Genomic DNA, 13,217 nt, shown 5'->3' with positions numbered 1-13,217 from the left:
AGGTGTGTGCTGCCTTCCCTACCCGGGACAGCCCCAGCTTTAGCCAGGCTCCCGTTTTAATTATGTCTGTAGGGGTAGGAGTGTTCCTGCCTGGCTACCTCTCTGGGGGCCAAGCTGGAGGTCCCTCTTATGGAAGACAGGTAGATGTGGGATGTCCAGGCTGGAAGAGCTCTTAGCACCATCCAGTCTGATCTCTTTTTCCATAGGGGGAAACTGAGTCAGGTCCCACAGTGGGTTCATGGCAGGCTCTTGTCTAGTACCTTGGAGAACTAGGGGATGGAGAGGGTCTCCAGTAGTGGCCTAGCTTTCCTCTGGCCGCTAGCTTCTCCCATCTGTCTGGGAGATCCCAGAAACCAGGAACATATTCCCCATGGATGGGGGTCCCTCTGCAGAGAGAGCGGGACCTGAACACGGCAGCTCGCATTGGCCAGTCCCTGGTGAAACAGAACAGTGTTCTGACGGAGGAGAACAGCAAGCTGGAAGCCATGCTGGGCTCGGCCAGGGAGGAGGTACCTGGGTGGGGAGGGCAGGGAGGCGTATCTCAGGCCTGCCTCCAACCCACTGTGCTGGGATCTGTGCCTGCCCCTGCCCATACCCTGACCCAGGGCTCCTCTTCCTCCTGCCAGATTTTACATCTCAGACACCAGCTGAGCCTGCGGGATGACCTCCTTCAGCTTTACTCAGACTCTGATGATGATGAGGAGGAGGAGGAGGAGGAAGATGAAGAAGAGGAGGAAGAAGAAGAAGAGGAGGACGAGGAGGAGGAAGAAGAAGAGCAGGGACATGAGTATCCCTACGAAGCCTCAGATCTGTGAGTGTCCTGCCTTTTTTGTTTGTTTGTTTGTTTTTAAATTTTTCGCTGTGCCACGCGGCTTGCAAGACCTCAGTTCCCCAGCCAGGGATTGAACCTGGGCCACGGCAGTCAAAGTGCCAAATCCTAACCACTGGACCACAAGGGAATTCCCCACAAGTGTCCTGCCTTTGCACCTGGGCGACCCCTTCTCTGAGCCTCAGTTTCCTTGTTCGCAAACAGGGACACCACGTACCTTCCACTGGGGTTGCTGGAGCTAATTGAGACCACCACAGTCAGCCTGGGGTGGGGGAGCCCTGGGTGGGCTGGGAACTGGGTTCCCCGAGCCCCTGCACCCCGACTCCCATCACTCCCTCCCCTAGGAATCCTCTGACAGGGTCCGAGTCACACCACTGCCCGCAGCTGGAGGCCCTGCAGGAACAGCTGCGGCTGCTGGAGGAGGAGAATGAACAGCTGCGAGAGGAGGTGAGGATGGGGGAAGAGGGCGTGCCCGTGGGCAGGGGCTGTTGACTCCCCTGCCCCTTCCTCTCTCCCTCTCTCCAGGTCTCTCAACTCGATGACCTTGAGGAGGAGGGGCAGATGTTCATCCTGGATCGTGTGGAGCAGTTTTGTACGTGAACTTGTAACTGGGGGTGGGGGGCTGTCCAGAGGAGCAGAGAGAAGAACCCGGGATTTGGAGTCTGGAGACTTGAGTTCATGTCACGACTCTGACACCTCCTAGCTGTGTTAGCTTGGACAAGTTCCCTTAACCTCTCTGAAACTTCATCTTTCGAATGAGGGTTAATAATGTTGGCCCTGCTGACCTCTCTCCAGGGGTTACAGCTGAGGAAGTGCTTTGTGCAAACTGTAAAGAGCCGTACAGATGCTATGGGGCTCCGCTAGGCCTGTCTCCTTTTGTTATTTGAGAAGGGGGAGGGAGGGGGCTGGGAGCGAGGAATGGAGGGAGCCATGAACTTCCAGAGACCAGGTCCCCCCACCCCAGGCACTGCATTATTAGGCAGAGGCTGTGCCTGGCACTGTGTGGTCATGAAGATGAGTGAGGCACAGTGTTTGTCCCTGAGGAGCTCAGGCCTAGCTGGGGAGATGCAGACTCAAGGTGGCAACAGATGAAGCGCTGTTCCGCTCACCCCAAATCTGGCCTTCCTTCCCCCTGGGTTCCCTGAATGGCCCCCCTGGTCCCAGGCCCCAGGAGTAGGAGCCAGTCCTCACCTTCTGTTGCTTCTACGTCCTAGGAAAGGCTCACGTCTCTTTCCTTTTCCCACCCCAGCTGCCTCTAGCCCAGGCCAACTCTTAACTGGTCTCTCTGCCTCCACTCCTACCCTTCCAGGCCCTTCTGCACACGGCGCAAAGGAGTCTTCTAAAACCAAATCTATGTCACTCCCCTGCCTAAAACACCCAAATAACTCCCCATTGGCCAAAGGATAAACCCCACCCTCCCTACCCCAGCCCTAGTGATCTGGGCCCTGCCCACTGCCCCAGCCACTCCCTCCTGGTGTCCTCTGGGCCTCCCCACACCCTGCCTGGGCCCTGTCTTCCCTTCTGCTGGGCGAGCCCCATTTCCCCGGGCAGGTCCTAGCATCTCAGACCTTGCCAGGCTGGCCTGGGTGTGGCAGCTGTGACCCCCGACGCACCCTTTACACTTGCTGCATCCTAGTCCATAATATGCACTCTTGTGATTTCTTTTTCCCTCAGTCTCCACACTAATCTTGAGCTCAATGTGGGCTGGGGCCAGGTCTTGCTGACTCCTTGTCCAACACCCTGCTCTGTGTCGGTCAACAAATGTTTATTGCAAAGAAGACCCGAGTGAGGGATGCTAAGCCCTGTGGAACCTCGGGTACTTGGCGCGAGCTAAGGGGTGTAGGTGGACAGAGGCATCTGGGAGACTGAGGGCCCGGGGAAGCAGGGCTGACCTCTCCCCACTCCTCCCCAGCGGAAGCCAGCCAGCAGATGGCCGAGCTGTCGGAGGTGCTGGCACTCAGGATGGAGAACTATGAACAGCAGCAGAGGGAGGTTGCCCAGCTGCAGGCCCAGGTCGTGAAGCTGCAGCAGTGCTGCCAGTCGGTGCGTCGGGGTGTGTGCGGGGCTCCTTGCTCCTGTCATGGCCCCATGGGACCCACACCTCCTTCTCCCTGCCCCCACCCCATGGAGCTCAGAGGCCCAAGGCCCCTCTCTGTGTCAGAGTCAGTGTTGGAGGAGACATCAGAGAGCGCCTCATCCTGTCCCCTCGTCCCAGGTTGGGGACCGAGCCCAAAGAGAGACACAGGGTGTTCCAGGAAACAGGCCACGTGACTCCCCACGTTCTTTGGCCTTATTCCACGTGACTTCTTTTTTAAAGAGCTGCCAAAGACTCACTGATGAGCCTGGGAAGACTTGCCAGAAGCAGGGTGTGCACGGGAGTGGGGAGGTCTGGGGTGAGGTTCACTGGTCTTGGGTCCTTCCAGTATGGGGCTGAGGCTGAGAAATTGCAGCAGCAGCTGGCTTCGGAGAAAGAAATCCAGATGCAGCTCCAGGATGAGGTGAGGCTCCCCTGGGCTGCTGGCCCAGCGTGGGGGACCTGGGACCCTTGGGCATCTGCCTGACTCTCCTGAGAGGACAAGCTCCTTGCAGCAGGGACTGGGTCTGTCCTTTCCATACCCTCAGGCTCTGGCACAGGGCCTGGCAGGTGGCATTTCATTTGGGGTCTGAGTGGAGTGGAGATCACTGGAGGGGATCACCCTGCATATCATTATGGGGGTCTAGAGTCTGGGCCTCTTGCCTCTTTGCCCAGGCTTCCCCGCCCCCTGGGGAGAGAGTGGGCAAGACGTCTGGCCTGGGTGTGCCTGGGTCCCAGCAGAGCCTGTGGGCGGGTTCCCAGCTGCAGGACCTACGGGAGAAGTACTCCGAGTGTGGGAGCATGCTGATTGAGGCCCAGGAGGAGGTGAAGACCCTCCGCCAGCAAGCCCCGGCGTCCACTGGCTCTGTCACCCACTACACGTACACTGTACCTCTGGTGAGGCCCCCTGGCTGCCTACCTTTTACCTCTGTGCGATCTGTGTCTATCCGCAGTCCTTTCCTGTGCCTGGAGGTACGGGTGGGGGGTTCTGTGGGGATCTTCTGGTGATGTCCCCCCTCTCCACCATAGGAGGCACTTCCTGATTTCCAGGAGACCCTGGCTGAGGAGCTCAGAACGTCTATAAGGAGGATTATCTCAGACCCTGTGTTTTTTATGGAAAGGTGCACTCTGGGCCCCAGACCTTTGCCTGCCCTGCACTCACTCTTGCCTACCTGGTAGGCAGCAGCCTTTCTGGTAGTGGGAGGGGGTTCACCCCCGACCCCGCTCTGACGTCCCTCCCCCTGCCCCTTCCCTCCCCCCCATGGTGCCCCTCCTCCTGCCTCATTGGTCCTCGGCCCCTGCCACTCAACACCTTTCCTCTGTGCACACGTTCTGGGTGCATCATTTCTCCCTGGGGTTTTTCTGCATGATGGGGTCCCAGGGATTTCGCACTTTCAGCTTCCCATTGCCTCGGGACAGTGAAGGTCCTTTTCTATGTTGAAGGAATTATGAAGTGACTCCAGAGGAGACCTCAGATCTGGGGTACGCCAACCAGGGGCTCCCCCTTCACCTGCCCTCACCTTTTTAAAAAAATATTATTATTTTTTTGGCTGCGTTGGGTCTTTGTTGCTGCGCAGGATTTCTCTCATTGTGGCGAGCGGGCTTCTCATTGCAGTGGCTTCTCTTGTTGCAGAGCATGGGCTCTAGGCACGCGGGCTTCAGTAGTTGTGGCTCGCAGGCTCTAGAGCACAGGCTCAGTAGTTGCGGCACATGGGCTTAGTTGTTCTGCGGCATGTGGGATCTTAGTTCCCCGACCAGGGCTTGAACCCGTGTCCCGTGCATTGGCAAGCGGATTCTTAACCACTGCGCCAGCAGGGAAGTCCCCATCTGCCCTCACCTTTCAGCAGCCAGACAACCCCCTGCAGCTGGTTCTGTGGCCCTACAACCCTGGAGAAGCCCCTGCTCTTGGTCCGGCTGGGCTAAGAGTTGTTCTGGGAAGGAGCTGCCCCCTTTGCCTTCAAATTTTGCCCCATGGGTGGCCGTCTAATTTGAGGCTTCTCCAAGTGGGGGCTGAAGCCTTCCCTTCACCTGGCCAGGGGCTGAGAGGCGAATGGGCACTGGCCTAGGAGCTGGAAACAACTGGGACTGAGTCCCAGCTTGATCCCTTTACTGGCTGTGTGTCCTTGGGCAAGACACTTGACCTGTCTGGGCCTTACTAAAATGGATTTGTTCCTATGGCAAGTAGATGTGGGATGGGTTGTGACCGTTAAATAATGAAGGAGGGGGGCAGAGGGGATGTTATTCCTGCTGGTCTGTTCCGTGCAGCAGGGTGGGGTTACTGGGGGAAGACGGGGTCTATGCAGTGTTGGTGACCATTCTTCTTTCTACCAGGGTCATGGGCTGGGTGTTTGAAGCCTTGAGGCTGGTACCCAGCTGCCCTCTCCCCTGGCTGGGACAGAACTGAGGAGTAACCATCAGGGTCTGTGTGCAGACGGGGGCGGAGAGCAGGAGCCCCAGTGGCTGGAGATGTCCTGGGGGAGTGAAGAGGGGTGGCTCTGGCTTTGGGGGGTTAGGGAAAGAGTTTCCTGTCTCCCTGCCCAGATGTGAGCTGCACTACAGTGAGGATCGAGGGCAGGAGTGGGGGCTCGAGGCAGAGGAGGGGCTGACGTCGGCTGAGGATTTCGTGCCTGCGGAGGAGCTGGGGGCCACAGAAGAGGCGCTGCCAGCTGAGGAGTGGGTGACGGAAGAGGCAGAGCTGGTGTCTGAGGAGGCTGAGGCCTGGGAAGAGGTGGAGCCGGAGCTGGATGAGGCAACGCGGAGGAATGTGGTCACGTCAGCCCTGGAGGCCAGCGGCTTGGGCCCCTCTCACTTGGACGTGAAGTATGTCCTCCAGCAACTGGCCAACTGGCAGGACGCCCATTACAGGCAGCAGCTGAGGCAGAAGATGCTCCAGAAAGGTGAGTGCTCCCGTGGGGGCCTCCCTCCGGCCAGCCGGACAAGCTGCAGATCGTCAAGCCGATGAAAGGTGAGGGTAGGTGAGCCCCCCAAATGCTCACTTACCCCAGCCCGGCCCCACCCAGCGTGCTGATTTGCATGGACTTTGCATATCATTTACATGGACTTTGTATATCATTTACGTAGGCACCTCAGGTCCCCCTCAGTGGGAACTGTGGCCCCAATGCTTATTTACTTGGAGTTTGCATAGGATTCCAGATCTTCACCCTTTTTGCTCCTGGGGCTGGGCTGGGGGTCAGGGCACGGACTGTAGCCCCTCACTGCGTCTCAGCTTCCTGTCTCTGCCCGCCCCCTTCCCGTGTCCCCCACCCCCACCTCCACCATCCCCAAGGCTCCCCAACCCTGCAGCAGGGGCAGCAGCAGGCCAAGACAAACGTGGGGGGCGGGATCGTGGAGCAGCAGCTGGGGGTGCCAACCCAGGACTTTCGGAGGCCGGAGGAGGAAAGGGCCAATCACCCTCCCAGGGCCTGGGAGGAAGAGGGGCCTTTGGGGGCCACCTAGGCCATTGGGACAAAAGCCTCTGCCACCAAGGGCCACAGTCGGACCAGTCCCCTGGGTGAGCCTGAAGGTGGGCTAGGGGCTCCTACAGGGTGATGGGGGGCGGTTAAGGTCTCCTCTCCCCAGCTGGAAGCCCCACAGGTTGGGGAGTAACACCTGCTGAGTACAGGCCTTGTGCTAGGCCGTGAGAGCCCTGCCTTGAGGAGTTCATGGAGATATCAAAGATGATTTAGTGATGCGAATTATCTTCTTTAATCCTCACACCCCTGTAGGTACGTATTATCCCCATTTGGAGAGGAAACGGAGGTTCAGAGAGCAAAATAATTTGTTCAAGGCCACTGAACCCGTTTTCTTCACTGCTATGCCATAACAACTTCTCTGACCCAACCCTCGCCTCTAACCCTGTCCTGGTGCCTTCTTGGCCTTCTGGGTGAGCCGTGAAGTTTATAACCTGTTGGCAGCCTCACCATTATATCTGATCTGCCCTGACTCTGGTGGCCGTTTGGTCACTGCTGGGTGGCCTCATCGGGGTCGCCATGTAAGGTTGTGCAGGTTGTAAACTGGATGGTGACCTCTATGGCTCTGCAGTGGACAACCTGCATAATGGTGGCTGTCTCTTTCTGATATAGCTGACCAGGCCTAGCCCCTGCCTGCTGCCCAGGCCAGACCTGTGGTCCTCAGGCCCCCAGTTCACGTCCACCCCCTTCTCTTCCAGGCTTTGCTGTTTCCCAGCAGCCTGCAGAGGCCCCACAGACAGCCTGAGGCCCCTCCTTCCGCTGCCTGGCCAAGCCCCACCCTCCCCAGACCTCCCTTCCCTTGCTCAGAAACCGGACCCCCAATCTGTCAGCAGCCCACCCGCTGTCCTGATGAACCTGGGCCGGAACTTGAGGGCCCAAGCCTTGACCCTCTTCTGGGACAGGCTGAAGGAACCCCGGCCCTCGTTCTGCAGCTGGTGCAAAAGCTGTGGCTGCTGGGCCTGGATCACTTGGTGGCCCCGGGGGGCGTAAGAAGCCCAGGGGGCGTAAGAAGCCAGGGGGAGGCCCACCAGCTACCTGACTCAGCTCTGAGCTGGGGCAGGGCTCAGGCGGGGGGTGTAGGAAGTTGTTTTGAGCACCTTGCTCACTACATGCCCCTCACCCCTTGACCCCCCAAATCAAAGGTGGCTTCCCAGTCCTTGGTGACTTTTAGGGACCTGGTCATCTTTCCCGGTTCTTGGCTCTTTCTTCTCAGTCCCTAATTGCTGTGTGTAACCAGAAGCATCTGTCTGTGTGGGCGAGGACTCCCTCTTCCCGGGATGGGGGTGCAGGGCTCCCTCCCCTCCCCTCACCTCCCCACCTCCCCGCCTTGGCCTGTGAGTGTCCAGGCTCCCTCCCAAGGCCCTGTCACTCCCCACCACGTCCTCTCCTCAGTGCCCCTTGTTTCCTTGTTCTAGATGTTTCGCCCTTTCCCACCCTTTACTCATAAACACCTGGAGTCGGGGGCTCAGGACCCCCATCGGTATCTGCCCACCTCGCCACAGTGCTTTTCCTGTCCCTGTTGCTTGTCAGCCCGTGTACGTGCCGGTGAAGGAGATAAAGGACCTGTGCGCTACCTGGCCCAGCCTCTGCTGTCTTTCTCAGGGAGTGCACGTGTGTGTGTGTGTGTGTGCATTGTGTGCGTGTGTGTGCATTGTGTGCGTGTGTGTGCATTGTGTGCGTGTGCATGTGCACTTTGGTGGGGCAAAGTTGTGGAGAGAGGATGGGCTCCAGTAGTGAATTATGTGCCAGGGGCTTTGATTAAACACGTAATCATTTCAATAACCCCTGGGGGGTGTGTGTGATCTGATAAATGGCCATCAGGTGATGAAACTGACACGTAGGCAGGTGAAGTGACCCTCCCAAGAGTGGAACAGCTGGTTGTGAAGCTGGGATTTGAACCCAAGCCCTCAGGCCTCCAGAGTGCATGCTTGGGCAGGCCCCCTTCCCTGATCCTTTCTGTTCCTGGGATCCTGACTCAGTGCCTGGCTGCAAAGGGTAAAGCAGGAATGAAGTCACCACTGTCTTAGGCAGAGGTCCCCCAGAAGAGCATGTGAAAACAAGTCGTTTATTCCGTTAAATGAGGCTGTTGGACTGACTCTTGCCAAGGCAGGATTCTCAAACATGCAGGCAGAGAGGGACAGAGAACAGTATGAGATCAGAGGGTCCCAGAACTTTTGTTATGAGTCTGGCTTGATATGTTCAATTTCCAGTTTAGAGTTTATCATTCTGGAAAATAAGAGCTCAATTCTCAGAGCGGTTTAGTCACCTTCTAATTCTTGGTGTTTCCAGAGCATTGATAATAAAGATTTCAATCATGAAAAAAAACAACAACACCCAAGTACTTTATGTAGATGATGATCCCAGGAAGCACTCTTGGTGGGGGAGTGGGGAATTGAGAACAGAAGGAAGCTAACGAAAGGGAGTTTTAGGCAACAGAGGCTCAGTCCTACTGGGGAACCCTGGGAGGGAGTGTAGCCTGTTGCAACTCAAAGTGTGGTCTGTGGACCAGCATCATTAACATCTCCTGGGAGTTTATCAGAAATGCAGAATCTCAGGTCCCACCCAACACCTATATTATCGGAATCTGCATGTTGACAAGGTCCCCAGGACCTTGACATTCAGTGCATATTGAAGTCGGAGATGCACCAATCTAGAACCCATTTCAGTTACCCCATCCAAGGGGCGAGGAAGCTGGGACAGGCATCCTCCAAGTTTCGTTTGTCATTGGCTGAGGTCTGCTCCTGGGGGTGTTAACTCACTGGTGCTCTGGCGTCTCCACACACACGCTGGGGAAACGCCCCCTGGCAGAGACTAACGGTGCTTGTCATGGACCATGGTCAGCGTGTGCTAGAATGGTGAGTGCTGAGGATGCGGGCAGGTCACTGACAGTCTGCTACAGTCCACCCTCTGTGCCACTCAGATACACTCAAGCCCCGTGTGGAGTTCACTCTGGCCTGGCATTGCTTCTTTAAGATGGCGGCTGGTCACAGTATCTTAGCAAGAAGAATTACACCTGGAGGATGAATGGTATAAGCTGCGGTCCTCAGCTGCAATTGATCCTGAATCCCTAGATGATATTTCTCATCTCCTTCCTCTACCACCCATCCTATATTCCCCTCTTCCTTGGTCAGCACTTCAGCTGGTCCAGTTTGCTTTCCTGGTGAAGTAACCTAGATCTTCATTCCTGAGAGGTCTGAACACTTGGTCATCGGCCCTGGTCGGGCTATCGTTACTGCAGCTGCCTGTTTATGGTTATCGCCAGGCAGGAAGTCCCAAGACGCACCTCAGTGAATCCCCCTGAGTTCCAGACCCTGAATACTCCTTCCTGCCCCCATTATGAGGCAGTGATCCTAGCCCCTCATGTTAATCAGAATCAGTAACCCCTGCTAATAATTGACCTTTCTTTAAGGCCTGATGATCTAATGACATGAACCAAAAATGGCCAGGCAGCCCCTATAACTTTATTTTCTTTTTCTTTCTTTCCTTTTTTTTTTTTTTTTTTTTTTTTTTTGCTTTTGTTGCTTGTCAGCCCGTGTACGTGCCGGTGAAGGAGATAAAGGACCTGTGCGCTACCTGGCCCAGCCTCTGCTGTCTTTCTCAGGGAGTGCACGTGTGTGTGTGTGTGTGTGCATTGTGTGCGTGTGTGTGCATTGTGTGCGTGTGTGTGCATTGTGTGCGTGTGTGTGCATTGTGTGCGTGTGTGTGCATTGTGTGCGTGTGTGTGCATTGTGTGCGTGTGTGTGCATTGTGTGCGTGTGTGTGCATTGTGTGCGTGTGTGTGCATTGTGTGCGTGTGTGTGCATTGTGTGCGTGTGTGTGCATTGTGTGCGTGTGTGTGCATTGTGTGCGTGTGTGTGCATTGTGTGCGTGTGTGTGCATTGTGTGCGTGTGTGTGCATTGTGTGCGTGTGTGTGCATTGTGTGCGTGTGTGTGCATTGTGTGCGTGTGTGTGCATTGTGTGCGTGTGCATGTGCACTTTGGTGGGGCAAAGTTGTGGAGAGAGGATGGGCTCCAGTAGTGAATTATGTGCCAGGGGCTTTGATTAAACACGTAATCATTTCAATAACCCCTGGGGGGTGTGTGTGATCTGATAAATGGCCATCAGGTGATGAAACTGACACGTAGGCAGGTGAAGTGACCCTCCCAAGAGTGGAACAGCTGGTTGTGGAGCTGGGATTTGAACCCAAGCCCTCAGGCCTCCAGAGTGCATGCTTGGGCAGGCCCCCTTCCCTGATCCTTTCTGTTCCTGGGATCCTGACTCAGTGCCTGGCTGCAAAGGGTAAAGCAGGAATGAAGTCACCACTGTCTTAGGCAGAGGTCCCCCAGAAGAGCATGTGAAAACAAGTCGTTTATTCCGTTAAATGAGGCTGTTGGACTGACTCTTGCCAAGGCAGGATTCTCAAACATGCAGGCAGAGAGGGACAGAGAACAGTATGAGATCAGAGGGTCCCAGAACTTTTGTTATGAGTCTGGCTTGATATGTTCAATTTCCAGTTTAGAGTTTATCATTCTGGAAAATAAGAGCTCAATTCTCAGAGCGGTTTAGTCACCTTCTAATTCTTGGTGTTTCCAGAGCATTGATAATAAAGATTTCAATCATGAAAAAAAACAACAACACCCAAGTACTTTATGTAGATGATGATCCCAGGAAGCACTCTTGGTGGGGGAGTGGGGAATTGAGAACAGAAGGAAGCTAACGAAAGGGAGTTTTAGGCAACAGAGGCTCAGTCCTACTGGGGAACCCTGGGAGGGAGTGTAGCCTGTTGCAACTCAAAGTGTGGTCTGTGGACCAGCATCATTAACATCTCCTGGGAGTTTATCAGAAATGCAGAATCTCAGGTCCCACCCAACACCTATATTATCGGAATCTGCATGTTGACAAGGTCCCCAGGACCTTGACATTCAGTGCATATTGAAGTCGGAGATGCACCAATCTAGAACCCGTTTCAGTTACCCCATCCAAGGGGCGAGGAAGCTGGGGCAGGCATCCTCCAAGTTTCGTTTGTCATTGGCTGAGGTCTGCTCCTGGGGGTGTTAACTCACTGGTGCTCTGGCGTCTCCACACACACGCTGGGGAAACGCCCCCTGGCAGAGACTAACGGTGCTTGTCATGGACCATGGTCAGCGTGTGCTAGAATGGTGAGTGCTGAGGATGCGGGCAGGTCACTGACAGTCTGCTACAGTCCACCCTCTGTGCCACTCAGATACACTCAAGCCCCGTGTGGAGTTCACTCTGGCCTGGCATTGCTTCTTTAAGATGGCGGCTGGTCACAGTATCTTAGCAAGAAGAATTACACCTGGAGGATGAATGGTATAAGCTGCGGTCCTCAGCTGCAATTGATCCTGAATCCCTAGATGATATTTCTCATCTCCTTCCTCTACCACCCATCCTATATTCCCCTCTTCCTTGGTCAGCACTTCAGCTGGTCCAGTTTGCTTTCCTGGTGAAGTAACCTAGATCTTCATTCCTGAGAGGTCTGAACACTTGGTCATCGGCCCTGGTCGGGCTATCGTTACTGCAGCTGCCTGTTTATGGTTATCGCCAGGCAGGAAGTCCCAAGACGCACCTCAGTGAATCCCCCTGAGTTCCAGACCCTGAATACTCCTTCCTGCCCCCATTATGAGGCAGTGATCCTAGCCCCTCATGTTAATCAGAATCAGTAACCCCTGCTAATAATTGACCTTTCTTTAAGGCCTGATGATCTAATGACATGAACCAAAAATGGCCAGGCAGCCCCTATAACTTTATTTTCTTTTTCTTTCTTTCCTTTTTTTTTTTTTTTTTTTTTTTTTTGCTTTTTTTGTTTTTGGCCACACCATGTGGCTTGCAAGATCTTAGTTCCCTGACTAGGGATCGAAACTGGGCCCCCTGTAGTGGAAGCACAGAGTCCTAACCACTGGACTTTTTTTTTTTTTTTTTTTTTTTTTTGCTTTTTTTGTTTTTGGCCACACCATGTGGCTTGCAAGATCTTAGTTCCCTGACTAGGGATCGAAACTGGGCCCCCTGTAGTGGAAGCACAGAGTCCTAACCACTGGACCACCAGGGAATTCGCAAGCCCCTATAACTTTAGATTTAGGAGAATCTTTACTGTTTTCCTGGTGGAAGCATGTTTCCCCAGGAACCAAGATTTCTAGTCCAGGAGTGTCTAGAGTTGTGGGGGACAGGAAGTACAAATTTCTGAGGTGGGCCACTGGCAGTGGAGGTCATAGGGACCGCTTCCACTCTCCCCCTAGGTTCCCGGACCCACGTGTTCTGGCTGTCAGGGACAAAGCACTGTTTGAGAACCTCTGGCTCAAAGTATATCCTGCACCCCACCTCCAGGGTGCATCCCCAAGTTAGTGCCTTAGCTGCGCCTTTAATTCCAACATTCTTTTAGGCCTGCGGTCTCTGGGTCACTTGGTGTCTGGTAGGACAAGTGGATCCCATGGTCATGTGCTCATTGCTACACCTCCTTCACTATAAAGCAGGTCCCTTGTCTGAGGTCATGTTTTTTTTTATTTTTTAATTTTTTTTAACTTAACATCTTTATGGGAGTATAATTGCTTTATAATGGTGTGTTAGTTTCTGCTGTATAACAGTGAATCAGCTATATCTATACATATATCCCCATATCCCCTCCCTCTTGCATCTCCCTCCCACCCTCCCTATCCCACCCCTCTGGGTGGTCACAAAGCACCGAGCTGATCTCCCTGTGCTAGGCAGCTGCTTCCCACTAGCTATTTTACATTTCGTAGTGTATATATGTCCAAGCTACTCTCTCACTTCATCCCAGCTTCCCCTTCCTCCTCCCCGTGTCCTCAAGTCCATTCTCTATGTCTGCATCTTTATTCTTGTCCTGCCCCT

General features: G+C 54.6%; 1 protein-coding gene and 1 non-coding gene across 2 annotated transcripts in view; one reads left to right on the top strand and one right to left on the bottom strand.

Annotated features, from left to right (window-relative positions):
* The window catches only part of HAP1 (huntingtin associated protein 1), a 38,495-nt gene that overhangs the window by 2,627 nt on the left and 22,651 nt on the right, over nt 1-13,217 (top strand). The window contains exons 2-11 of the mRNA XM_055089798.1: nt 393-509; nt 627-811; nt 1,174-1,276; nt 1,355-1,421; nt 2,742-2,872; nt 3,253-3,327; nt 3,579-3,800; nt 3,933-4,024; nt 4,347-4,385; nt 5,445-5,800. Coding sequence (XP_054945773.1) covers nt 393-509; nt 627-811; nt 1,174-1,276; nt 1,355-1,421; nt 2,742-2,872; nt 3,253-3,327; nt 3,579-3,800; nt 3,933-4,024; nt 4,347-4,385; nt 5,445-5,800 — 1,387 coding nt within the window. The remainder of the gene's footprint in view (nt 1-392; nt 510-626; nt 812-1,173; nt 1,277-1,354; nt 1,422-2,741; nt 2,873-3,252; nt 3,328-3,578; nt 3,801-3,932; nt 4,025-4,346; nt 4,386-5,444; nt 5,801-13,217) is intronic.
* On the bottom strand, nt 888-959 carry TRNAQ-UUG (transfer RNA glutamine (anticodon UUG)). Its single transcript has one exon. It is a non-coding gene; the product is annotated as a tRNA-Gln (tRNA).

Source organism: Physeter macrocephalus, chromosome 14 (genome assembly GCF_002837175.3).
Source record: "Physeter macrocephalus isolate SW-GA chromosome 14, ASM283717v5, whole genome shotgun sequence".
NCBI classification, from domain to species: domain Eukaryota; kingdom Metazoa; phylum Chordata; class Mammalia; order Artiodactyla; family Physeteridae; genus Physeter; species Physeter macrocephalus.
This window is presented reverse-complemented; position numbering and strand designations above follow the sequence as displayed.